We start from the raw sequence: 27,386 nt of genomic DNA on the forward strand, positions 1-27,386 counted from the left end.
TGTACTAAACTCACATTGGATATTAACATACTTTAAAAGGAGACATCATGAGTGTGTATCTGCAGTTTTGGTAGACCAATAATTTTTTGTTTTGTTGTTTTAAGACAGGGTCCACTATGTAATAGCTTAGGCTGGCACTGAATTCCCTACGTAGCTCAGGTTGCCCTCAAACTCATGGGGATCTTGCTGCCTCAGCCTCCTGAGTGCCGGGACTATAGGCATGCACCACTACAGCTGGTTTAGGTAGACCAGTAATTAAACTGCTGGTTCAGGGGCTGGGGATTTAGCTCAGCGGCAAAGCGCCTGCCTGGCAAGTGCAAGGTCGTGAGTTTGGTTCCTGGTACCAGAGAAAAACAAACAAAAAAGAAAAAAAAAAAAACTGCTGGTTCAGAGACCTGCATCCCAGGCTACCAGTGGTTCTTCCACCCCGGGACTGCCACGCTGAGCAAAATGAGGGATGAGCCACAGCTCTGCAACCCTTTTTCTCTCAGTGAAAAGGCATTGAGCTGGATACAGTAGTGCACGCCTGTAATGCCAGCACTCCAGAGGCTGAGGCAGGAGGACCACCAGGAGTTTGTGGCCAGCCTGGGCTACCTAGTGAGTTCAAGGGCAGCCTGAGCTCCATAGCAAGACCTTGTCTCAAAAAATACAACAAACTGAAAAAAGGCATAGAAATAACTGAAGCATCACTCAGCAGCCCTTACATAATCTCAATGTCTCCTCATTTCAGGTGACTGCGTTTTTGTGAGATCGGAAACATCCCGTGGCAGCTGACAAAACTACAGAAGAATGGAAGGGTATGTTCAGAATTCCAGTGTATTTTGCATATGTAAATTTAATTCTGCCTGTGTGAAGTTTCTGCAGACTTGGGCACTGCTGTGTAACAAAACGCCCCAGCATGCAGTGACCCACACTGCTATACTCAGTTCCTGTGGGTCAGACTGGGAGCAGCATGGCCGGTTCCGGCCCAGTTCCACAGTCTCAGAAGGCTGCAGCAGCCAGGACTGTGGCCGTGGGGACCTGCTGGGGGCGGGCGGCTTCCAGTGGCTCAGTCACAGTGGAGTGGACTTGGCCTCCTCAACTGCAGCACAGAGGGCCGCCTGGACGTCCCCGGGACATGGGTGTCCAGGCTGCCCCCATCAGAGTGAGACGGAGCTAACAAAAGGCTACTGCTGCAGCCTTTGTCGCTGGCTTTGGAATTCCCAAGGTTACCCTCACAGGGGTCTCTTGGTTAAGCCGATTCGTTCCATTCCACAAGGGACAGTGAGGACACCAGGGCAGAAATCCCAGAAAGTGAGGGCTGGTGGTGCCTGGGGACCGCTGTGGCCTTCTATTTCTCAGTAACCACACACTTCTGGTTACATTTAAAGATGTGGCTTGAGAATAAAGGTCATCTTGGCCAAGTTCAAATTAAGCCTAGCCAATAGGATGGGTTACATTGTCTTTCTTCCTACCTTCCTTCCTTCCTCTCTTGCTCCCCCCCTCCCTCCCTCCCTCCTTCCTCCTCCTGGTGTTGGGGATTGAATCCAGAGCTTCAGGCATGCTAGGTATGCGCTCTACCACTGAGCTGCATCACCCGCTTTTAAAATTTTTTTGTTTTATTTTTGAGACAGAGTCTTGCTGAGTTGCCCAGGCTGGCCTTAAACTTGCAATTCTCCTGCCTCAGCATCCCAAGTAGCTGGGGTTACAGGAGTGCACCACCACACCCAGCAAGAGCTACCTATCTGAAACAATAAGTTGTTAGCTTTTGGTCTGTCAAGGTAAAGGGTATTTATCAGAATCCCATGTAAACTCTTACTTTTATTTTTTTGTTGCTGTTTGTGTTTTAGTTCTTTTGAGATAGCGTCTTCATATGCAGTTCGGGCTGGCCGTGAACTTACTATGTAGCCCAAGGTGGCCTTGAAGTAACAGTGATCCTCCTGCCTCAGCCTTCCGAGTGCTGGCATTACTGGCATTCACCACCCTGCCTAACTTGCCTGTGTTTTTGAGTTTCACACTGGAACATTGCTCACAGACTTATCTTTTCTGTACTTTCTCCTTAGACACAACTTGGAAGCCTCACCCGCTCCTCCATCATGGCCTAAGGCCATGATGCTGGTGACAGGTGAGCCACCTGGAGCCGCTGAGGAAGCATCGACAGCGGAGCCCGAAGCCGAAGCCGACGCCGAAGCAGACGCCGAAGCCGACGCCGAAGCCGACGCCAAAGCCGACGCCAAAGCCGACGCCGAAGCCGAAGTGGGGCTGTCCCTCCTGGAGGTGCTGACGATCTCCGCGGTGCTGGAGGACACCGCCGACCAGCTGTCCATTCTGGGCTACATCATGCCGTGGCCTCTGGACAGGCGGCAGAGCATGGCGCCGGTGAGCGCGGTGAGTGTGCTCTGCTATCCCCGGGGCGGCTCTCCGGCAGTTACAGCGAGCTGCTGGCCAGCCTCGTCTCTGATAAAGGCTGTCTGTCAGAATCCTCCGCTGATGGGGGAAACGGCCACAGCTCGGTGTGGTTAGGAGCAGAACAGCCTTTGGCAGGATAGTGGCGTTATTCAGAGAGGACTCTGGTTGAAACCCTATGAAGACAGTACCCCCCCGCCCTCCACACAGGGGCTCTGCATCCATCCGTGTAACCAACCTCAGACGGAAAATACTCAGAAAATAATTGTGTCTGGGCACACGTGTGATCCCAGCACTGGGGAGGCTGAGGCAGGAGGATCGCCACTTGCTCAAGGCCAGCCTGTGCTGTATAGCAACACCTTGTCTCAAAAAACAAAAAACAAAAGGAAAAAAATATGTTCAGATTTATTTTCTTGTTTTTTTTTTTTTTTTTTTTTTTTTTTTTTTTTTTTTTTTTGGCTTTTTAAGACAGGGTCTCTCTATGCAGTTCAGGCTGGCCTTGAGCTCACTTTGTAGCCCAGGATGGCCTCGAACTGGCAATGATCCTCCTGCCTCAGCCTCCCGAGTGCTGGGGAATACAATGTAACAACCATGCTACATTTGTACTCGAGGCTAGGGAGGCGCCTAAGCGGCACTCACAGACCATATGCAAATAGTGCGCCACTTTACCCGAGGCACTCGGTGTCCACAGGGCCCTAGCGCTGAACCGCTGCGGCTCCTCGGGACCCACGTGCACACTGGGGAGGGGAAGCAACTCCATGCGCACGCCCAGACCAAATCCCCAGCCCTCCTCGCCCCAGTCCTCAGTGGCTAGAAGAAAACTGAACACTAGGGGGCGAAGCTCACCTGCGACGTCTGCACTGCTGTCCTTGCTGAACGCGCCGAAGTTTTGGGGCTGTTTGGCGCGCTTTTCCTCAGGCCTGACATTTGCAATGACGTCTGGACCCCTGAGCACCAAGGAGCTATCACAAAACTTAACTTAATAGAGAGCAGTCTTTATTTTTTCTTTTTTGGGGGGACCGAGGTATATATTTTTAAACCTATTTCCCCTCTTTGGTACTGGGGATTAAACCTAAGGCCTTTGCAGTGAGCTACATTATGTGCCCAGCACTAAGTTAACCAGACTGTGTTTGAATTTATGATCCTCCTGCTTCAGCCTCCAAGAGTGCTGGGATTATAAGTGTGTGCCACCATGCCCACCAAATGTTTCAATTCTTGCTGGACATGGTGGCGCATGCCTGTAATCCCAGCACTAAGGAGGCTGAGGCAGGAGGACTGCTGAGTTTGAGCCCAGCCTGGGCTCCTTAGTGAGTTCAAGGGCAGCCTGTACTACATAGCTAGACCCTGACTCAAAAAAAGAGAAATAAATCCATATTAAGGAAGGAAAATTAGCCAGGTACAGTGGCATACCCCTGTGAAGCCAACACTCTGTGAGGCTCAGGTGGGAGGATTACAAGTTAGAGCCCAGTCTGAGCAATCTAGTGATTTAGGGAGACCCTATCTCCAAATAAAAGATGGCCTGGGGCTGTTGCAAAGCCCCTGGGCCACATCCGCAATATTCTCGCACCCAAAAAGAATTTGAAATGAGCTGCAGTCTCCAAGGCTCTTCCATCTCAAAGCCCATATCCTCCAGTGAATAACAATATAGTGAGCGCTCTCGAACAGCTATTTCACAAGGAACTTTGTGTGTGTGTGTGTCTGTGTGTGTGTATGAGAGAGCGCGTCTGCGCATGTGCATGCAGGGGTGACGCCGAGACTGAGCCTAGGGGCTTGCACATATTGAAGGTGTGCTTTACCCAGGCGCAGTGGTGTACACCTGTAGTCCCATCTACTCAAGAGGCTGAGGCAGGAGGATCATTAGTTCGAGGCCAGCCTGGGCAGCTTAGCCTAGCAAGACTCTGCCTCAAAATAAAAACAAAAAAATTTCTTTTTGATATAAGGTCTCACTGTGTAGTTCAGGCTGACCTTGACCTCACTATGTAGCCCAGACAGGCCTTGAACTCACAGTGATCCTCCTGGCTCAGCCTCCTGAGTGCAAGAACTGCAGGTGTTTCCTACCACACCTGGCACAAATAAAAACACTATTTAGAGTTCTGGGGATAGGGGCTGGGGATTTAGCTCAGCGGCACAGTGCCTGCCTGGCAAGCACAAGGTTGAGAGTTCGATTCCCGATACCGGGGGAAAAAAAATTAAGTTCTGGAGGTACAGCTTGGTGACAGAGTCCCTGGGTTTGATCACCATACAGCAAAAATAAATTGAAAAATAAGATGTGTCTCCCCAGAGCTACACCCCCAGCCCCCACCTTACCTCTGGGGAGCAACAGAGGGGACGTTGGAGAAGACACAAAACGGTGGGCCCCCGGGTTCACTGTGCAGAAGAAGAGCACATCTTGAACTGTAGCAGCCTAGTGGGATAAAGCAAGGCTGCAACACACAGGCAAAACCCTCTTTCTTGGAATACTGTGCTCTCAGTTTAAAACACCTTTCTCAATATCATTTGCTTGTAGAGAAGCAATAGCCCGGACAAACCGCCAGGGTCCTTGGCTGCAAGGAAAATATCAACTCGGTTATCACTCAAAGCACCAGGGTCGCCCGAAGGCAGAGCAGAAGGCCAGGTGGCGGCAGAGTTTAACAAAATGCAAGACCTGGACTTGAAAACACCTACGGGGCAGGCCATCCTCAGCATGGAGACGCTGAAGAAGACTCAGAACGACAGGTGAGGATGGACAGCATGTTTCACAACATAGGGCAGAGAGTGGTGGCGCAAGCCTGGAATCCCAGCACTCGGGAGGCTGAGGCAGGACAATCACCCCAAGTTCAAGGGCAATCTGGGCTACATAGCAAGATCCTGGCTCAAAATAACAACAACAAAACAAAAAAAGAGGACAACAGGGGACTGCAAAGCTAAGACTATTTACTCTTTATCCCTTCGTAGAAAAGCCAAAGCCCTTCAAAAATTTTTTTTTGAGACAGAGTCTTGTTAAATTGCCCAGGTTCAAGGGGCCTTGAACTGGTGATCCTCCTGCCTCAGCCTCCCAAGTGGCTGAGTTTACAGGTGAGTGACACCATGCCTAGTTTATGATACAGAATTTCTTTTTTTTTTGTTTTTTTTTCTTTTTCTTGGTTTTTCTCCGGTACCAGGAACCGAACTCACGACCTTGCGCTTGCCAGGCAGGCGCTTTGCCGTTGAGCTAAATCCTCAGCCCCCATGCCTAGTTTATGAATAGATTTCCTTGGGCTAAAGGATTCCTGCATTAATCCCATCTTAACCGAGATGCCCTTTCTGGGTTTGTGTCACTTCTGTAGCCCCTATGAAGCAAGGGAACCAGATCTCACTAACTCGCTCCTCTCCACAGGCAGTTTCTCAGCGATGTCCTCGTGAGCACCATGCAGGAGCTGCAAGAGTCAGGAACTTTCACAAGCCTTTTGCAAACCCTGCGCAAGGAGAAGGAGAACAAGATGCACTTCTATGATGCCATTGACAGGTCGGAGCGGTGGGATTTGCTGTGGTGTGTGTGTGAGTGTACTTTGTGTGTGCACGCACACGTGTGTGTCTGGAATGGGATCTCACTATGTTGCTTAGACTGGCCTTAAACTCGTGGGCTCAAGTGATCCTCTTGCCTCAGCCTCCCAAGTAGCTGGGGCTATAGTGCTGTGCTATCATGCCCAGCTCTGCTTGTTGTATTTTAAAACTGTATAAAGCTCTTACCAAGCCAAGTGTGGTGGCAGACACCTGTAATCCCAGCACTTTGGGAGGCTGAGGCAGGAGGCTCAAGGCCAGCCTGGGCTACATAGCTAGACACTGTGTAAAAATAAATAAATGGAAGAGAAGGAACAGGAAGGGGAGGGCAGAGAACCAGAGGGGAATGGAATGGTAATGAAACCTCTACTGAAATCCTTGTTTTCTAAAGCAAATCCAGTGTATACTTTCCAAGGAAGTTAGCTAGAAGTCAGAAATGTAGATTCTACTCCTATATTATCTGGGATAATAATTCAGATTTCTATGGACCTTAGTTATTTGAATCTACAATATGTATCAAGGATCCACCTTGTGTGGTGGCACATGCCAAAAATCTCAGCACTCGGGAGGCTGAGGCAGGAAGATCACCATTAGTTTAAGGCCAGTCTGGGATGCATAGTGAGTTCAACGCCAGCCTGCATTACAAACGTGAGACCCTGTCTCAAAAAACAAAAAAGAATGTTCAGCATAGCCCTGTGAGTCTAGCTCAGTGGTGCAATCTGCAGAAAGAAAAAGGGAAGGAAGGGGACAAAGTCCTTTAGAATAACTTCTTACATGGACCCATATACCTGTACCTTGGCATCTGCAAGATTGGTTGCACGATGCCTGGCAAGACATTTGAGTGCCTGGCATGACGCGGCCTGCATATCTTTGGGCGTTTTGGGGTTTTTTTGTTGTTGTTTTGTTTTTTGTCTTTTTGAGACAGGATCTCGCTATGCAGTTCAGGCTGGCCTTGAGCTCACTTTGTAGTCCAGGCTGGCCTTAAACTCGCAACAATCCTCCTGCCTCCCGAGTGCTGGGATTACAGGCGTGCGCCACCACGCCCGGCTCCTGCCTTTGTTTTTTTTTTTTTTTTTTTTGGTTTTTTTCCGGTACCGGGAACGGAACTCACGACCTTGCACTTGCCAGGCAGGCGCTTTGCCGCTGAGCTAAATCCCCAGCCCCCCTGCCTTTGGATCTCATGTAAGCAACGTCCTGGCTTTAGTTTGGATCATTCCTGGACTCCTCCTAACAGCTAACACAACACAGATACTGTACAAACGTACTGATGCCAAGAGAAAAGGTGTTCAGTGTTTTTGTGTTTTCTCTGTGGTGCCTCTTTGCAGTACCGGTACTGAACCCAGGGCCTTTGTGCTACATCTCCAGCCTCTTCTTTCTGTTTTTAAATGTGAGGCAGGGTCTCACTAATTCACCAAGCTGCCTAGGCTGGACTGGAAGTGTACTTGACCCACAGCTGGCCGAGTCCCAGATGTGCAGCCCACAGGTTCTGCGGGCCCCTGATTGGGACGTCTGGGGAGGAGAAACTGCTTTTCCTTGCGCGCTGTTCTCTGCTTTCTTCCCCAGGGTTGTGATAAACTCTGCACTAGAGTTTTCATGGGCATAGGGCACCCAGCAGCTACCAATCACAGTGATAGCTGGCCAGTCCCACCAGGACTGCTCCCATCTGTGCCGGACAGCTGAACAGAACGTAGACACTGCAAAATACAATTTAAACTCCCAGCGATCCTCCTGCCTCAGCCTCCTGAGTGCTGGGGTGACAGGTGTGCGCCATGTCTGGCTTTAGCAGCTTTTTCTCCCCCTCTAGTACTAGGGATTGAATCCCTGGCCTCATTCATTTAATTAACAGTTTTATACTAACATTTTCGTTGTTTTGTTTTAGAGTCATTCAAAGGGGCCTGACTGCCCTGCGCCGAGCAGCTTGATGTAGTTTTATTCTTGGCTTCTTCTTCTGGACACATTTCCATTGCATTTTTCTTTCTTTCTTTCTTTGTTTTATATCTTCTTTTCTTTTTCTTTTTTTCTTTTTTTTTTCCTGCTATGAATCAAATTCAGGACCTTGTGCTTGTCAGGCAGGCGCTGTGCCGCTGAGCTAAATCCCCAGCCCCCTCAGTTTCATTTTTGCCTGTTTTACCCTCTTTGGTAGGTTTACACCTTTTATTATTCCTTTCTGGTTATTCTGGTGTTGTTTGAAATGGGAAGAGAAGTAAGTGATGGGTCCACTACTGATTAAAAAGACAAAGTGTATGTAAAGTATAAAATTAGGGTAAAAATTATACACAAAATGTACCACTACCAGTTCTATGTGAGAAAAATTGTAGTTTATATATTTTTTTTTTTTTTTTTTTTTAAGGATAAAAGGAGGGAAACATTAACAGACATACAACATTTTACAACATATCACAAGCACAATACAGACAATACAGAGTTCCAAACAAAGTGGTAGGGAATTAACAATGGTGGTTGTATTACATATTGATATCTTCAAAGTGGCTTCTCTGTAGTTTATATCGATTAGAAGGATCTGTAGTAAAATTTTAACTATAGTTAACTCAAGATAGTGGGACATGGGCAATTTTTCTTTTACTTTTCTCCTTTTTTGCATTTTCTAAAGTAGTCATATACATATTACTTATATAAATGATTTGTTTATTTTTTGAGACAAGGTCTCACTATGTAGCCCAGGCTGGCCTTGAACTCATGGTAATCCTGCTTCAGCCTCCCAAGGGCTAGGATTACAGGTGTGTACCATCACACCTGGCTTGTACCTTTAAATAAATCTGTACTTGGGGTGCTGACTTTGATAACTGAGCTAAACTATCATTTTTCATACCTATTTTCTGTGATGATAAATGGGTAGTCCCAAATCTGCAGTTTGTTTCAGTGGTGACCAGCTCTACTTTAGGTTCATGCTTTCTAAAAATTCCTGTGTAGCCAGGTGTGATGGCACACACCTGTAATCCCAGCACTCTGGAGGCTGAGGCAGGAGGATCACCATGAGTTCAAGACTAGCCTGAATGACCTCCCCACCAAAAATTCCTGCATAGATATAGTTTCATGCTAAGTTTTTGGTTGTTTTGCTTACTCATGTATTGTTTTGGTGTTTTGTTTTGTTTTTTTGAGACAGAGTCTCGCTATGTAGCCCAGGCTGGCCTTGAACTCAGGGCAGTCCTCCTGCCTCAGCCTCAGGAGTGCTGGGATCACAGGCCTGCGCCACCACACCTGGCTAGGCATTTTATTTGTTTTAAACCTAACTAATGGTGTTGCTGGAGAGAGAATTGTGTTTCTCAGAGCAAATAAAGGTCCAGAATGTAGTTCAGTTCTTGGAGTTTGTGTCGGACAGTACTGAGCTTGAGCCCTGTCCTGCTTGTGTGACAGCGTGTAAGGCCCAGTCCTGAGAGTACATGTGGCAGCAGTCATTCACGCAGGGGCCACTGGTGTGAGGGAAACGGGCTGAGCCTCCACATCTCACGCGAGAGGCCCCGTGAAGGAGGGGAAGCTTCGAGGCAGAGGTGGCTGTGTCATCCCAGGGTGGCTTGGCGAGGCCATCAGGGCATCTCTGAGTCAGTCACCCATGGGACATGCCCTGGTGCACCCGCCACACTGAGTAGGTGGCTGGATGCAGTGTGCAGAAAGCAAGTATGGCCTCAGAGGTCACTCAGGGAGCTCTCAGGGCCTAGAGGCTGAGACCTGCTCGACATGCTCCCTGCAGCTGAAGGTCACTGAGGCACAACTGTGTCCACCATCTGTAAGGTAAGGGTAATGTCCACCAAGAGTGCCATGAGTTCAAGGCCAGCTTGGATTACATAGCAAGACTCTGACTCAAAAAAAAAAAAATAAATAAATAAATAAATAAATGAAAGCAAAACAAAAGGATAGGGCTGGGGATATAGCTCAGCAGCACTGCGCCTCCCTGGCAAGCACAAGGTCCTGAGTTTGATTCCCGGTACCAGAAAAGAAAATAAAAGGCTGTCAGATCACCTCCCAAGGTTGAGGTGAAAATATGCACTAGTGTTCAGAATAGAAGGGAATTCTGTTTTTCTCAGCAACTTCTTCACTTTTCCTCAGCAGCAGATATTTTGGATAGAACACTGAGAAGCCAGAGAAGTCTTCTTCCAGTTGACTAACACGAACCGCAGCGTTTGAGCAGGGGTAGGAGGGTGTGCTCCTGGCCCAAGCTGCCGCCGAGGCCCCCAGGCTCCTGAGCCGGAATCCCAGGCGCTGAACCTGCTCTGCAGCTGTTGGGGTGCCCGTCCATCCTAGGGCTTGGTAGCCCCACTCCACCGACAAATCCTTATTTTTTGCAGGGAGGAAAAGGGACGAAAAATGATAAAATCTCTTCAAAAACAACTGATTAACGTTAAGAAAGAACGGCAAGCAGAAGTACAGGTAAGCGCCATGGCCGGCACCAGGAGTGGCGGGGCTGGGACAGTGTACGGAAGCCTCTTTCTCAGGCAGGGAAAAGCTGTGTGGGGGAGATCAGCGCTTCTCCGCCTTTTCCCTGACACCGGGAAGAGAGGAGCCACACGGCAGAGCCCTGAGGACCCCAGGGCCCTGGAACTCTTAGTCCGTTGTCACAGTCATGTCCCGCCCCGGCCACACCACCCCTGTGTAGTTCAGGCTGGCCTTGAGCTCACTATGTGGCCCAGGCTGGCCTCAAACTTGTGAAGATTCTCCCGCCTCTACCTCCCAAGTGCCAGTGATACAGGGGAAAGAAACTCCCAACCTGCTAGATGTCCAGTACAAGTTCGTGTTCTCTAAAATCAAAGAATGAATTTTAGGAACAACGGATGTTAATAGCAGAGTAAATTCATTAGGGAAAGAAAGTTTCTGTCTGAGAGAGACAGAAGGGGTCCTGGGTGGGTTGCTGAGGACCCTGCCTTCCCTAGGGATTTTTATAGAGCAAAACCACAAGGTGAGGCAGGTCCAAGGTGGGGGAAAATGGGAAATCACAAGGTGGGCATGAGGTGGGACAAAACTATGATCAACCAATAAGATTATGAGCACAACTGCTCAGGTAATATTGGTTACTTGGGGACCAAATGGGGAAGCGAGTCCCATAGCAAGCTGGCATGAATACAGAACAGCGGCTTTTCCTGGAGGGGGTGGGTCAGTGGCTCCTCCTGGCTTTCCCAAGGTGATGATACCTATTTAGAATATCAATCCCTGATGTTTATCCTTAGGGGAAGTATGTGGGTGCATTCCTTTCATCCTTTGTCTTGAGGTCTGGCCCCAGGGGAGGTGCCTATGTCTCCCCCACAGTTGCAATATATCCCCTCTTCTGCATTGGCTCTTTTGAGGTCTGACTACCTGGAATATTTCTACCTAGTTTTAGCTGTCTATAACATTCCCCCCTCTGAAGAAATACCCCGAACTGCCATGAGAGAGCAATGGGCGAGGACTGATCTGACATCTTCAGGCAGAAGGGGGTCTTAGTTGCGACCAGCACTCAGAGGTACCCTCCACGGGGTCTATGTAAAGGCCCTCAGTGGACACCAGGCATTTTCTCCTCCTGGGTAGGCGTATAGCTTTACGTCTGGAGGAGACAAAGCCAAAGAAACAAGTACACCTGACCAAATAATAAGATCAACAGGATAACTATGCATACAGTCAACAGAGATTTCCACCACGAAGAGCCCGTAACAGCTTCCCATGAAGAGGATAGGGAAAGGCTCCAGGGAATTTCAGAGTCTGGCTTGTTATTAAGTTGTCATCTAATAGCTTGAACATCTATTGAGCTATTAGCAGAAGGATCAGAAATGTACACACAACATTCAGTTTTCACAGTTGCTGAAGTACCCCCTGTGCTGCAGTTAGAATGTCTAATGCCATCCAACTTTGGAGGATGGCTTCTCTCATTAATTTTATTTCTTTAGGAAAGAGAGACCAGCTTTGGTGCTGTTTAAGTCCCACTGAGAATAGCTAAGGCCTTCATGTGTGGCATAAAAGCCTCTCTTGGCAAGGTTGATCTGGTGGATCCCAGTAAAAGGAGTCTAGCATATTTGTCATTGATTTCATCTGTATAATCACTTGGGGTTTGACAGCCTCTAGGCAAGAAGAAACACATTTTTAAGAAGTTAGAGAATGTACAGTTAAAGCATGAGCATTAGAGCTGACACGTAGGTTTAGAAACTGTCCTTGCTGGGGATATAGCTCAGTGGCATAAGTGCCTGCCTGGCAAGTGCAAGGTCCTGAGTTCAATTCCTGGTACCAAAAAAAAAAAAAAGAAAAAAAAAAAAGAAAAGGAAAACAGCAATAGAAACTGTCCTTAAAGGACTAGAATAGCAATTGTAATCTACTGGCTCTTAGACCCCTCTACTGATGGAGACTGATATTTTGCTATAAGTTCCCCCTAGTTTTTTGTTTTTGTTCTGTTTTTTGTGTTTTTGTTTGTTTGTTTGTTTTTGTTTTTTTTGTCTTTTTGAGACAGGGTCTTGCTATGCAGTTCAGGCTGGCCTTGAGCTCACTTTGTAGCCTAGGCTGGTCTCAGACTCATAATGATCCTCCTGCCTCAGCCTCCTGAGTGCTGGGCACACTCCCCCCAGTTTTAGTTGTAATTATTTTTAAATTTTTGATGACTTATGAGAACCACATTATAGGAACACATTATTTTGACCAATGAAAAACTCTCAAGGTATTGTACAGAAACAATATATATTGTCTTTGTAAAACTAGTGTCAGCATCATTTTGATTAGCTGGCAACCTGGGTATTACAGTATTTAGACAGGATACAATATATCTCCCTGGGATGGAAGCTGGGCTTTGAGGAATAACTAAAAGGAATAGGTGAAAAGAAAATCATCCCAGTTAGAGTTTAAGCAAGTTTTTTTTTTTTTTGTACCGGGAATTGAACTCAGGACCCTGTGCTTGCCAGGCAGGAGCTTGTGCCACTGAGCTATATCCCCAGCCCTAAGCAAGTTATTTTTCCTGGTATCTCTTTGAGCTATGATGGCTGGAAGGAAGGCCAGAGTTGGAGAAGGACAAAGATACATGCACCAGTGTCTAACAGTAGGCTGGTTTCTTTTTCCTCTATAGTCATGATTACCTGGGGCTCCTCTGTAGAGATGACAATCTGGCCAGAAGGAGAAGGCAGAGAGTACCTCAGGACCCTTCAGTCTTGCTGGACCAACTGGTAGGATGGGTCTGAACTCTGGGGCTTCTGCCTCAGAGGGCAGCCTGACCTCCAGTGGTCATCTTGGAAGTTAGGGCACGGCTCAGGGGGCTTCTGAGGGCAGTCCCTCTTAAGGTGGCCTGGCTTTTGGCCCCCGCTGTAGCTGTTCTTGCAGCCCCAAGAATCAGACCTAGAGTCTGTTTCTTGAAAGGGTACAACAAAGGCAGCGGCATTCTCCTGGTCTCCTTGTTTTCTCTCTTTGGCCTCTGCCTCAACTCACTTATAAAATACTGAGGAGGCACTTTTCACTAAAGTACAAAGTGAACTCTCTGGAGCAAAAGCTATCTTTTGTAATTTTTTCTTAATATTCTGGGCTGACTGGATAATAAACATGTCTTTAAGCATAATTTGTCCTTCTGTTGAATCAGGAGCTATGGACATCTATGGACATATGTTTAACCAATGCCACTTGCAAATTATCTAAGAAGGCCGAGGGGTGCTCATTTTTCTCTTGTTGAATAATTGAGAATTTAAAATAATTGAGGGGCTTAGTTGCCATTCATCTTAGACCTTCAAGAACACATGTCTGGAGATGCCTCCTGCTCTAATCTCCCACCTGGTTGCTAAGCCAGTAGGGGCTTTGAGTAGGGTCTGCTTGGGCTCCAGTGGGAACTGGTTGTTCCCTTGGCTGTCCACCTTTGGCCTGTCTAAAATTAACAGCATGGTATTCATCCCCAAATGCAATAGCAGCTTGTAACGCTGCTTGTCTCTCATTAGAAGTCAATGTTTGATTTAAAAGTAACATTAAATCTTTCTAGTGTAGCTCATCGATCTGAGTAAATCCTTATCAGACTCATCTGAAAATTTTCCTACATCAAGTTTGATCTGCTTTAGGTCACAGAGGGAAAAAAAGATGTGAACACTGAAAGTTCCAAATTGCCCGTTTACTTCCTATAAAGGATGCTGTCCTTGAGGAGCTTGCCTAAACTCAGCTAAGGATGGGTGTAGTCCTGTAGAGGTTTGGATTACAGCTGGTCTAGAAGCCCTACCCCCAGGACCGGAAGGGCAAGTACAGGAAGCCTTAGACTCGTAACAGAGTGAGGCTCTGATTAAGGGTTGTCTTGGAAATCTTGTCCTCAGAAATCTTGTCCCTCAGGTGGGATAGTCTCAGGCTCAGGGATAGTGGATGCCTTAAGGGCCTCAGGGATAGTGGATGTCTGGTTCTCACGAGGCTCACAATTACATTTCGAACACAAATAAGGACGATTTCTTTTCTTTTCTTTTCTTTTGTACGGGAATTGAACTCATGACCTCAAGCTTGCCAGGCAAGCGCTTATGCTGCTAAGCTATATCCCCGGCTCTAGGGACCATTTCTTAATGCAAAGAAAGTCAACATCAAACAATTCTGACCATTTCCTTTTTTTACAGTACAATTCTAGCTGTAAAATAGCATTATAATTAATATTTCCCTCCGCATTCCCTTTGGCTCTAGGGGGTAGGTTTGCCACATGCATGTGCAGAAAAATGGTTCTTTTTCAACATATAAGGGTCAAATATCCTCCAGTGCTTAAGAATGCATTCCAAAGGAGTAAGAGACTTTGACATTGAGCCCCTCCCCATGTCTGAAATGCAAAAAGAAACAATTTGTGTATCCTCTTTAATTTCTATACCTTCAAAGTGTCTGTTGAATAGATTCCACTCCAGGGCAGGTGAATGCCCTCTAGAGAGACCAGAAGACAAAATCTGACCAGCCTATCCACCCTCACACTGGTGCCCAATTTCATTTTCCCAGGGAACTTGTGAACTTACTCCTGTGGGACATTTATAGGCACAAGTTACAGTTGGTTCCAACTATGACAGTAATGTTTAAAGAAAGAAGCATAACTCTGTAATAAATGATTGCTTTTTGTTCTTTGAAAGAGGTCATATCATATATCAAAAAATGGGTTGGAAGTAGTCAGAGTGCTTCTCAGCCTGCAAAGGAGATCACCTAGAGGTAGATAGAAGGAACAGTTGACTTGAGAAATTCTGCCTTGGGCCCTAGGGCAAAGAAGTCTCCAAGACACTTGTATTATCTATCTAATCACCTAGGCAACCTTTCCTAGCAGCAGAACAAGGCTATGCTTTATTTATATCTTTGAGGCTCACTTATATTTATCATCTAAAAATCACATTTTACATGTTAGTAAAGGCACATTTATTAGTCTTTTATGTACACATGAAGGGGATGACTCAAATTTCTTACTCTTTGCATATGTAAGACACAAATATAAAGCATTCCCCTGATAGCTGCTGTGAAAGGCAAACAATTGTTGCAAGCTGCCTCAGTCTGATGTTTGGAGGGACGGGCAGTCTAAGGATAAAGTGATGGTAAAGTCACCTGAAAAGCTTAGGGGAATTTTCTAGTTCACTAGCAGAGAGAGATAAGTATGACAGATACATGGAGACTTTCCTGTGGTTGGGAGCCAGTCTCCATGGAGGAACCTTTGTGTTCCACCAGAGAGCAGCCCCCGCCAGGACCCCTCTCTCAGTTTCTATTGGTCAGCTCGGCACAACCAGAGGTTGGTCTCCAGAAAGGAGCCCAGCTGCCTGTCTCGTCAGCATTCCATTGCCCAGTGGCTTCAGTGGGAACTCGTCAGGTAATGCGGGGGAAACCTGTCCTCTGCTTTAAGAGTGGCAGCTGCTCTAAAAGTGTTTACCTAACTGGCAGAGTAACCACTGTTTGTCAGAGTTCTATAAGGAATAGGTAAAAGCCTGAGGAAAATAATTACCTAGCACTTTATAAGTTTATAGTAAAGATTTCAAAGTACACAATTTATTATCAAAGTATTTTCTCCTATACACATAAATGATAACTAGACCTAGGGGGAAAGAGAAAAGGTCCAGATCCTCCTTTCGGCCAAATGTATTTTGGTCCCGTGAGTGTGGTGCTTCAGCAGTAGCTCCTTCTGGTTTCACCCAGACGTCAGTTCTTCCATTGTATCTAAGGTTCAGCCTCTAGAGGGAGACCTGCCCACAACACTAAGCTGGGACGTGACTTTTACAGGTGTTCTCCTGGAGGGGCAAAATTCCAATGTCTCTTCTGACCCAGAGACGAGGTATATGTCCCTCAGCTAAAATGACTTTCCTGTCTTCAGCATTAGCAAGTGCTCATTTTCTATGGGCTTCACTTAATTCTTGACTAGGAGGAAAAGATTAGAAAAGTTCAGAATTCTTTCTCTTTCCTCTTACATGTTTCCAAAAAAGGAATCTCAAGAGCTAAGATTGCCTCCTCCCCAGCGGAAGATCAGACCAGAAAGGAAACTGAAGCAGAACAGGCTCGACATTTCCTGTAGGGTGCAGAGGAGGATCAGAGCCAGTCTGTCCCAGTGAAACCTGTCCTAGAAGTCTTTTTCTTTTGTACCAGGAATTGAAGTCATGACTTCACGCTTGCCAAGCAGGTGCTTGCCACTGAGCTATAACCCCGGCCCTGTCCTCCAAGTATTAAGAACATCCACCAACCTAGCATCTTTTAACTGGTGGAAGGAGTCCCATGTTTTATTATATAGGCATGTATATATTTTTCAAAGTATCAACTAGATTTCACTTAAAAAGACTCATTTTACAGAAGTTTATATTAAAGTCCACTAGGGGGCACTCTAACATTACTCTTTCTAGTGCTATTGTCTAAAGTCAAGCAAGGAATACTAGTAAATTCAGTAACTAGTTCAAATGCAGCATATATAGAACAGGAATAAAAATGACCAATTAAAGAAGTATTACAAGCTGGGCATGGTAGTGCATGCTTGTAGTTCCAGCACTTGGGAGGCTGAGGCAGGAAGATTCTTGCGAGTCTGAGACCAGGCTGGGCTACAAAGTGAGCTCAAGTGCAGCCTGAAATGCATAGTGAGACCCTGTCTCAAAAAGACAAAAATAAATAAATAAATAAAATAGAAGAAGTATCATAACTTTATAACCTTCCCATGTTTTTAACAAATTTATCGCCATTTTAACAAAACTATATAAGAGACAAAGCATAAGCAATTACACACAGTGGGCAAAGACATAACAAAATTTGAAGTATAAAAATTTGTTACCTAAGAGTCCCTATCCAGAGTCTATGAAACAAAAGCAAACTCTTACCTCTGTCCAATGATCTTGGTGGAAGACCTCCAAATGATATAGGGGAAAGAAACGCCCAACCTGCTATATGTCCAATACAAGTTCATGTTCTCTAAAATCAAAGAATGAATTTTAGGAACAATGGATTTTAAGAGCAGAATATTCTGTCTGAGAGACAGATAGAAGGGGTCCCGGGTGGGTTGCTGAGGACCCTGCGTTTTCTAGGGATTTTTATAGAGCAAAACCAGAGGTGAGGTAGGTCCAAGGTGAGGAAAAATGGGAATTGCAAGGTGAGCATGAGGTGGGACAAAACTGTGATCAACCAAGAAGATTATGGGCATAACTGCTCAGGTAATATTGGCTCCATGGGAAGCAAACGGGAAAACAAGTCAGTAGCAAGCTGGCATGCGTACAGAACAGGGGCTTTTCCTGGAGGGGGTGGGTCAGTGGCTCTTCCTGGCTTTCCCAAGGGGACCTATATGTATTTAGACTATCAGTTGCTGTTGTTTATCCTTGGGGAAAGTACATGGGTGTATTCTCTTCATCTTTTGTTTTGATGGGTCTGTCCCTCAGTGGATGTATCTGTGTCTTTCCACGGTTCAGTGTATCCCATCTTCTGCACTGGCTCCTTCGAGGGACCTGCCTACAATATTTCTACCTCCTTAGCTGTCTGTAACACTAGGACTACAGTTGTGTGCCATCATATCTGGCTTACCTGCTCTTTTCTTTTTTTTTTTTTTTTGTTTTTTTTTGGTTTTCTCCGGTACCGGGAACCGAACTCACGACCTTGCGCTTGCCAGGCAGGCACTTTTGCCGCTGAGCTAAATCCCCAGCCCCTTGGCTTACCTGCTCTTAATGGCTTGTCATCAGAGTCTCAACAGTGTTGACCACGTTACCATAAAACACAGCAAACAGTTGGAGGCTTCCTCTGGTTACTGCAGGCGGTGGCACTGAGGAGTGTTTATACAGTGGGGACTGCCCTTTGCCCCTCATGGCTAGACATCTGTGACACTGTGCGGTTCAGGTGGCTCATGCGAGGATCCAAGGCACTGGCAGTGAGGGGCGTGGCATTTATTATGAAAGGAAGATACGAATGGTGTCCTGCTCCCTGGGAGAGGAAGCAGAGACTCCAAATGGGAGATCAAGGTAGCTCAGGTTGATTTAGGACCTTTGTGGGTGCAGCAGTACCCTTAGGCATCAGCAGACAAAAATGTGAATTTCATATACAACTGTACCTTTGCGGATGGCATTTATCACTTCAGTAGATTACTCCCCGTTTTGCTTTTGCCATCCAAACAAAGATAGTAGTCCAAAACTCCAGGGCCACAGTCTCCTTTTTACCCTGTACTCACTTAAGGAAACTGACGCTACCATGAAAAGCCCGTGGCTCACATCACCGTGCCAGTCCTCAGGGACTTGTGTGCTGTGGCTGATTAAGTCTTTCTTTCTGTCACTAAATCATGCTTCTCTGAATTCAAGTAACAAGCCCACAAACAAGGTCTGAAGCAGTTTTGGAACTTGGGAGTAAAGTTGGGTCTGCCATGAAAACCCACAAATATGCCACATCTGCCCTCAGACCCTGGTCATGCACAAAACTACAGCTCTGTAGACATTCGGGTTAGAGGCTGTGGCAGAGCTTTTCTCCATGAAAATCTTTTGGTTTTGTTTTTATTTTATTTTAATTTTAATTTTTTTCTTTTTGAGACAGGGTTTCACTATGCATTTCAGGCTGGCCTTGAGCTCACTTTGTAGCCCAGGCTGGCCTCGAACTCACAAGGATCCTCCTGCCTCAGCCTCCCAAGTGCTGGGATTACAGGCATGCGCCACCATGCCCAGCTGTTTTTATTTTTTTGAAATAAGAGTCTCACTATGTAACCTAGGCTGGCCTCAAACTCAGGGCAATCTTCCTGCATCAGCCTCCTGAGATATGAGATTACAGGCATGTGCTTCCACACCTGGCATTCATAACATCATCTTTCATTTCTTTTCTGTGTTTTTTTTTTTTTTTTTTTTTCATTTTTTTTACACAGTCTTGCTGTATAGTTCAGGCTGACCTCAAACTTACTATGTAGCCCAGGCTGGCCTTGAACTTGTGGCAATCCTCTGCCTCAACCTCCTAAGTGCTAGAATTACAGGTGTGCGCCACCACAGTTAGCATCTGTGAACATCTTAAAAGGAATTCCTGAACTCGACATCTTATCCTGGCCTACTGCTTCTAGTTTGGGTCTTTTTGCACAGGGAAGAGGTGGAAATGACTGGCAGTTTGCTCGCTTTGATGCCAGGGTCATGGTGTTTCCATCATTCACTGCTTGGTGTTTTGTCTTCCTCTGCGTTTCCACACTGTTGCCATGGAGGCTGTAACAGTGGCTGTGCAGAACCAGAGCCCAAGGCAGCAGCATTAAAACCAGATGCCTCTGCTGTGGCACAGCCGGGTGGTGTGAACTTGAACAGTTATGGAACAAGAGATCTTCTGCTTTCCACATGCGGAAACCCTGGAGTTCTGTGTTTCTGATCTTCACATTACAAGATTTAATATTCACTTTAATTTTTAAAAAAGCTAACCAGAATATGTTCTTGAATTTTGCAAGTATATTTTCACATGGACATTATTTAATGAACACATAAGTGCCCAATGCTATTAGATTTTGTCAAAAGCAAAACTATAATTTTTTTTGTGTTTGTGTGCCAGGAATCAAACCTAGGGCCTCGGGCTTGCCAGGCGGGAGCTAAACCACTGAGCTACATCCCTGGCTAAAGCTATAATTATTGATGTGGGCTTAAGTTTTCTGGAGAAGCCTGTATGTATGTGTGTGTGTGTGAGAGAGAGAGAGACAGAGAGAGAGAGACAGAGGGAGAGAGGGAGAGAAACAGAAAGAAAGAGGAGAGTCTGTGTGTGTTGGAGACTGAACCCGGCACCTCACACTTGCTAAGCAAGTGTTCCTCATGTGATTCGTTCCTGCTTCTGGGGAAGGGACTTGGCTTTTAAGGGATTGTAAACTGGACCTTAAGAAAGTCTCAAGGTTTAGATAGGTAAAAGAATTCCCACTGATGAGAAGTGAAGTCATATTTCTACTTTTTTTTTTTTTTGTTTTTTTGTTTTTTTTTTTCCCGGTACCGGGAACATATTTCTACTTTTCGAGCTGAGCATGTGGGCGCACGCCTGTGTGTCCCCAGAACTCAGGAGGCAGGGAAGGAGCAGGCCGAGGCAGGGAGACTGCTGCAAGTTTGAAGTCACCCTGGGCTACATAGTGAGTTCAAGGCCAGCTTGGATTATATAGTAAGACCCTATCTCAAAAAACCAACCAACCAAACCAACCCCTCATATTTTTACTTTAACACAAGTCTTCTTAGATATTCAAACCTTGAAAACAATTTGGAAATGGAAGGGAAGAAAAGTGAGGAGAGAAGAGAAAAGAAGAAAGGGGAGGAAAAGATGAGCATGGAAAGAAGGAACAAAAATGTGCTGACTTGGCTGGGTGTGATGGCGCATGCCAGTAATCCCAGCACTCGGGAGGCTGAAGCAGGAGGATCCTTGCAAGTTCAAGACCAGGCTGGGTTACAAAGTGAGCTCAAGGCCAGCCTGAACTGTATAGTGAGACCTTGCCTCAAAAAGGCAAATAAAAAAAAAGTAAATTGTGGGGCTGGGGATCTAGCTCAGTAGCACAGCGCCTGCCTGGCAAGCACAAAGTTGTGAGTTCAATTACTGATATTTAAAAAAAAAAAAAAATGCGCTGATGCTAAGCAGGCTGAGAGCAGCTCTGGCCCCGGAGCTTAGTGGCTGGTCTGAGCCCGAGTCATCCCCAGCAGAGCCAGAGCGGGGCAGGGTTGCCTCCTGTCGGGGTGTACAGACAGACTGGACACTGGGGCTTCCATTCCACAGGAGGGAGAACCTAGAGACATGAACAGCTGGCTGCTTTCACAGAGTGGGGGCTTGGTGAGGAAATCAGGACTTAGGCATTTTGACCTCCGCTACTTCTACCAAAATGAGATAGTCATGGGACAGCTGTGTGCGACAAAGTCCCCAAACACCGTGCCTGTAAAAGAATCTCACAGCCTTGACTCTTGATTTTTTTATCTTTTATTTTTGAGACCAGGTCATGCTAGGTAGCCCAGGCTGTCCTTGAACTCACTAGGTAGCCCAGGGTGGCTTCAAACTCATAGCCACCCTCCTGCCTCAGCCTCCCAAGTGCCGGATTGTAGGAGTGTGCCACCACGCCCATTGACTCCTAGAACTGCTTGCTAGCTTTCGTTTTAATTTATACTCTGATTATTGGCTAAGCTTCCCCCGTGTGACAGCAGAACAGTAGTTGCAGTCCCTTTTTGATTCATACATTAGGAAGGCAAGCTGAAGCCACTGACCAGGCTCCACAGAGGTGGAAGGTACTCTGTATTTAGAAACCCGGTCTTTCTTCTGCAGAGCCGAAACGAATACATTGCCCACCTCAAGGACCAGCTGCAAGAGCTGAAGGCCAAAACCAACCTGGAGAATCACTACATGAAAAGGAACACCGAGCTGCAGGTCGCCCAGACCCAGAAAAAGTGTAACCGGACTGAGGAGGTCTTGCTGGAGGAGATCGAGGTGACCACTGCCTGGGTAGCGCACCCTGCAGGGGGGGCGGGTGTGGCAGGTGTGGCTCTGCACAGAGCCCTGGGTTCAGCCCCCAGCCCCAAAGGGGAAGAAAGAAGGACCCAGGCAAGACCAGTCCCGAAACTGTCTCAGCCAGCAAAGGGGCAGGGAGAGGAGGCTCCCTCCACCCACCAGTCCCCAGTGCTCGAGGCCAAACATGAAAGGCGAAATGACACCTAAGTATTTGCAAGCAGAGTTTCTGACAAGCCAAAGCCTGTATCTCCTGCTTGTCACTTAACTTGGTGAGTGGTTTGGGGGAGTGACATGGGCTCACACTACGTTGCCCAGGCTGGCCTCAAACTCCTGGTCTCAGGTGGTCCTCCTGACAGCCTCTCCAGCATGTGGGACTACATCCTGGCTCATGACCTTTTCCTTCTCTTCTCCTTTCCCTTCCTCCTCTACTCCATCCTCCTTCCTTCCTCTCTCCTCCATCTTCTTTCTTCATTGTGGTACTGGGAATTGAACCCAGGGGGTTGAGCTCTACCTCCAACTCTTATTTTATTTTCATTTTTATTTTTTGAGACAGTATCTCACTAAGCCCAGGTTGGCCTGGAACTCACAGCTACCCTCCTGCCTCAACCTCCTGAGTGCTGGAATTACAGGCGTGTTCCACCGTACCCAAGTCTTTCCTCATGTCCCAGGACACATTTGCTGCTGCGTACTCCACACGAAGGCCCCTGTACTCCTCCAGGAAGGAATAGGAGATCTGAAGCATGGCGCTGTACTCAGCCCTGAGCTTAGGGAGCTGAGAAGTCATGGAGCACTCCCAGGGCAGAGGAAGAAGGGGTGGCCCTTCATGAGAGGATGCTAAGACTAGAGGGACAGCCAGTGGGTCAGAAAAGTGACGAGAGGGGCAGCCAGGCGTGGCCATCGGCAGAGGGGTCCTTTGTGACACTTGCTTCCCAGCTGGTGCCCTCTACCCTGATGACACATGTCTCTCGCACTCTGGAATTTCCTGTTCCAGAACCTCGGAACCTGGAGGCCTCGAGGCCCACTGCTTTTTTCCTTCCATGGACATACGTTTCCCAACACATGCCTGGGCCAGTACATCACCTTCTAGGTGGCCGGGTGCTGGGCCTGGCCTCCAGGGCTCTGCACGCTGCTCCTTGTGTGGCATCAGCACCTGCTCTGTCGCCTTGGTGATGGAGGGTGAGGCTGAGTGCCACCCCAGAGCGACACCTCTGTCCTGGCCCCATGGGCCACGGAGCCCTCTCCTGTCAGCTGCCAGGGTTGGTTCCCAGCCTCGGCCGGCACAGACCCTGGCATCAGTTCTCGTTCTTACAGAAACTGAGGATGAAGACCGAAGAAGAGAACCGGACCCACGTGGAGATCGAGATGTTCCTGAAGAGGGAGCAGCAGGTGAGGCACCAAAGCTCGTGTGTCCTGATCTGTAAAAATGTCCACTTATGAAATGCTGAGGGGAGCAAAGACTGTTTTTAAAGGAAAGAGAGGAACGTTAACCATGATTCTATCAGCCTGAAGAATGAACGCAGAGCATATATTCTTTCAGCGTTACTCATCTCAATAAAAAATTTTTGGAAAGGGAGGTTTTTTTGTGTTTTTTTGAGAGAGGGTCTTCACTTTGTAGTACAAGATGAACCATTACGTAGCCCAGGCCTGGAACTCACGGCGACCCTCTTGCCTAAGCCGCCTGAGTTCTGGGATTACAGGGATGGGTGGGCCGCCACCCCCGGCTCAGAAGCTTACCTCCTTCTTGGTATTAGGGGTTGAACCCAGGGCCTCACATATGCTACGCAAGTGAAGAAAATGTTTTCTGTGACAAAATGGATCACTTCCCTGTCCTTCTGAGGTTACTAAACGCCAACTTTGAATTGATATTACCTCATGGCGACCCACAGTAAAACTGACCCCCAGTCAAAAGCAGGATTACGGTGATCAGATGACAGGTGGAATCTTTAAAGTCTCACTCACTGTGGGCCCAATGGTTCTGTGGACCCACCCTGTGGTTATTTCCCAACATCTGCCTGGGCCAGTACAGCCTAAGGGCCAAGTAGGGGCTCTGGACCTTCCGCTTCCGCTGCCTACCAAAAAAATTTTTTTCTAAAGAGTTTTTTTTTTTAAAGGGGCTTTTTTTTTTTCTGTCTTTTTTCTTTTTTGTACCAGAAGTCAAACTCAGGGCCCGGTGCTTGCCAGGCAGGTGTTGTGCCACTAAGCTATATCCCCAGCCCCAAAATGTTAAACCAGAGCCCTCTCTGCTCCTGGTGGCACTGCAAAGATGAGTGCTACTGTAAGTCTTGAAGGAAGCAGGGGTGGTGATGTCAACCACATCCCCACTTAGCTGTTTGACCTGCGTGGAAGTTGAGTAACCCTGGGAAAAGGAAGGGTGGATGACTGTCATCAGGTGGGGCCTCCAACTGCAGCTTCTAGAGAGGTACAGGGTCTTTACTGGGCCAAATCTGCAGTGGCCCCAGTTGTTAGCCTGGTCACAGCCCGTATCTCCAAACCAGTTTGAAGAAACCACCAGCAGCAGCTTGCTTTTACCTGGCAGGGCTAACAGTGCACCTCTGTGGTCTCATGTCAGGGCTGTCACTTCTCCATTCTGTCCTATGATGTATCTCGCAGAGATACTGCTCGTTTTTATTTTCCACAACCATCATCCTCTTGCATGAGTGGCAGTATGCTGAATGTATCCAACAGACAGGAAGTAGCAAGGATGACTTTTAGGAGGACATATGTGACTAGAAGGTGGGGAATAAACCCCATTTCTGGCACCACTTCTGTCACTAATGCTCCATTTAGTTGATCAGCACTATCCCAATAATTTGAAGCGAGAAAATTTAATGAAAAATCACAAGCTATTAATAAAGGATTGACTACTAAGAAGGAACAAAAGAGCCAGGGAGGAGAAGACTTGGGAGGGGAGACTGAGGCAGGAAGATTGCCAAGAGTGAAGACCAGGCTTCCACGGCTGAGATTCAGACCTCACTGGAGAGCGTGTAGCTGCGCCCCGGCCTAGAGCTGTTCCATAGCTGGCAGGGTAAGGCTAACAGGCAGCAAACTGGACTTTGCTAAAGGTTTTTTGTTTTTTTTTTTTAATCAGATGACTGGCCGTGGATATAGCTCAGTGGCATAAGCGCCTGCCCGGCAAGTGCAAGGTCATGAGTTTCATTCCCAGTACCAAAAAATAAAGAAAGAAAGAAAAAATAAATCAGATGACTACTTGGTTTTACAAGATTGACTTTCTTCATCCCTTGAGATATATACTTTTCTCCTTTAATATATTAATACATTAAAATACATTACTAGATCTGTTGATGTCAAAACATCTGAAATTCTTAGGATCAACCTTACTGAGTCAAAATGTTTGGGAAGCAAAACTCCGTGCGTCAGTGTCAGTAAAACTTGGGGTTACACAGTGCCATTGGGTGCCCCTCCCCAGACCCTCCTACAGGGGACCTTAGAACGGAAGAGAAGCAGCACACCGGGTCCAGGAGAGCAGCCGTCCTGTCCTCGAGTGCCCCCTACTGACAAAGCTAGGTATTTTGCTAGGTGCTCAGTCTCCAGCAAGCGTCAAGTTTATCAAGCAAGGTAGTGAACAGTGAATTTGGAGCTGAGAGGCAATAAATTGATACTGGCACAAATGGGTTTTTTCCCCCATTTATCTTCAAGTGTAAGGTTTACTCGGTAGGCTTAAAAGATTTTTCTTTTTTGAGACAGGGTCTCGCTATGCAGTTCAGGCTGCCTTGAACTCACTCTGTAGCCCAGTCTGGCCTAACTCATGGTGCTCCTCCTGCTTCAGCCTCCTGAGTACTGGGATTGCAGGTGTGTACCACCATGCCCACCCAGGTTCTCTTTTTAAAAATCAATGAATACTCAATTTTATGAGATGGATTTTTTCATCAAGATATATTCTGTCCTCCTTCATATGCTAATAAAGTAAAACTTATCAATATATTTGCTGACCTTGGGTCATCTTTAAATTACTGGGATTGCTTGATTCTATGTATTAATCTTTTAAGAGGCTGCTAGAATTGATTTATACTTTTTACTTATATACTTATTTCATAAGTGATATAACCTATAAATTTTATCTCAACACTGATTTCAGATTTGTGAGTGTAAAGCTGTGCTCTATTATAGTCTTACAATTTTTAAATTTCCTTTATTTATATAGTTACATTTTTTTTGAGACAGGGTCTCACTATGTAGTTCAACCTGGCCTTGAACTCAATATGTAGCCCACGCTGGCCTTAAACTCACGAGCTCCTCCTGCCCCAGCCTCCTTGGAGTGCTGAGATCATAGATGACGTGTGTAGTCCAAGGAACATTTCTGCACACACACCCATGCAGCCACCACCCGCAAGGTACTGAGAGCACTGAGGCATCCCAGAGGAGGTCCCGCCCACTCCCAATTGGTGTCCCCCACCCCAGATAACCACAGCTCTGCCTTCTGTCCCTGCAGGAGTGTCTTGCTTATAAATGGCACCAGAGAGCAGATGCTGTTTGTCTGGTGGAAGTCATGTTTTCATGTTCTTCTGAACAGAGACTTGAGGAGAAGCTGGAGTTCTGGATGGAGAAATTTGATAAGGACACAGAGATGAAGCAGAACGAACTGAATGCTCTCAAGGCTGCCAAGGCCAGTGACTTAGCTCACCTTCAGGATCTGGCGAAGACGGTGAGGAATGGGAGGCACTCCTGAGGAGGGCGGCTAAGTGTGGGCCGGGGCTGCTATGTGCTCAGGAGTGGAGGCTGCCTTGAAGCCTCAGGTGATAGTGACAGAGATGGGGACAGGAGCAGCAGGGAACACTCATGTTATACTTATCCCAAGCTTTTCTAGGATTTTAAATGTAGCTTTAAAACCTCACAACTCCTTTAGATACTCTACTATCATCATTTCCACTTTCTGATCTCTGAAGACAATATGCAAGTAATGGTTTTTTGAGACCATTACTCGCTGTATAATTCAGGCTGGCCTCGAACTTGTGGCAATCCTCCTGCCTCAGCCTCCCAAGTGCTGGGATTACAGGTGTGTGCCACCATGCCCAGCATGTTTTTGTTTTTGAGACAGGGTCTCACTATGTAGTTCAGGCTAACCCCTTACTCGTGGCAGTCCTCCTGCTTCAGCCTCCTGAGTGTTGAGATTACAGGTGTGCCTCATGTGCCTCACCTCACATAGTTTATAAATAATGATTTCCAAAGAGCTTCTTTTTTTTTTAATTTTAAAGAGAGGAGTAAAAAAAAAACCCAAGAGAAACATACCAACATCACAGACATAAAACAAAGCAAGAACATTAAAAGTGATATAGGGTTTCAAAACAAAATGATAGGAATTAGCAGTGCTTGTTGTATTACATATAGTTATCTTCAATTACATTGCTCAGATTACCAGATGTAAGAATGGAAGATTGTTCAAGCCATTAAAGAGAATAAAAAAATTATTAAATAAAACATTGGAGATAATACAGAGTTTCACCAGACAAGATGGTAGGAATTCACCAATGGTTGTTTCATTGCATGTTGTTGTCTTCAAATCAGTTGCTCAGATTCCCAGATATAAGCATGCAAAATTGGTCAAAGTATAAAAGATTTTAAGCATTAACTCTTTCTTTCAATATAGCATCAGACATCAGCAGTGCAGTTATCCCAGCCCTCTCTCTCTCTCTCTCTCTCTCTCTCTCTCTCTC

General features: G+C 46.6%; 1 protein-coding gene across 4 annotated transcripts in view; it reads left to right on the forward strand.

The window, feature by feature from the left end:
- The window catches only part of Iqcg (IQ motif containing G), a 37,030-nt gene that overhangs the window by 1,651 nt on the left and 7,993 nt on the right, over positions 1-27,386 (forward strand). For 3 of the 4 annotated variants that reach the window (XM_013513365.1, XM_013513363.1, XM_013513364.1), the window contains exons 2-9: positions 731-797; positions 2,043-2,367; positions 4,892-5,100; positions 5,741-5,869; positions 10,209-10,290; positions 21,532-21,708; positions 23,026-23,100; positions 26,246-26,377. In XM_013513365.1, the coding sequence (XP_013368819.1) occupies positions 790-797; positions 2,043-2,367; positions 4,892-5,100; positions 5,741-5,869; positions 10,209-10,290; positions 21,532-21,708; positions 23,026-23,100; positions 26,246-26,377 (1,137 nt within the window). In that variant the 5' untranslated portion in view covers positions 731-789. The remainder of the gene's footprint in view (positions 1-730; positions 798-2,042; positions 2,368-4,891; positions 5,101-5,740; positions 5,870-10,208; positions 10,291-21,531; positions 21,709-23,025; positions 23,101-26,245; positions 26,378-27,386) is intronic. The other variant, XM_005383090.2, reaches the window with a different exon arrangement.

Source organism: Chinchilla lanigera, unplaced genomic scaffold (assembly GCF_000276665.1).
Source record: "Chinchilla lanigera isolate Chin_1 unplaced genomic scaffold, ChiLan1.0 scaffold00019, whole genome shotgun sequence".
In the NCBI taxonomy this organism is placed as follows: Eukaryota; Metazoa; Chordata; class Mammalia; order Rodentia; family Chinchillidae; genus Chinchilla; species Chinchilla lanigera.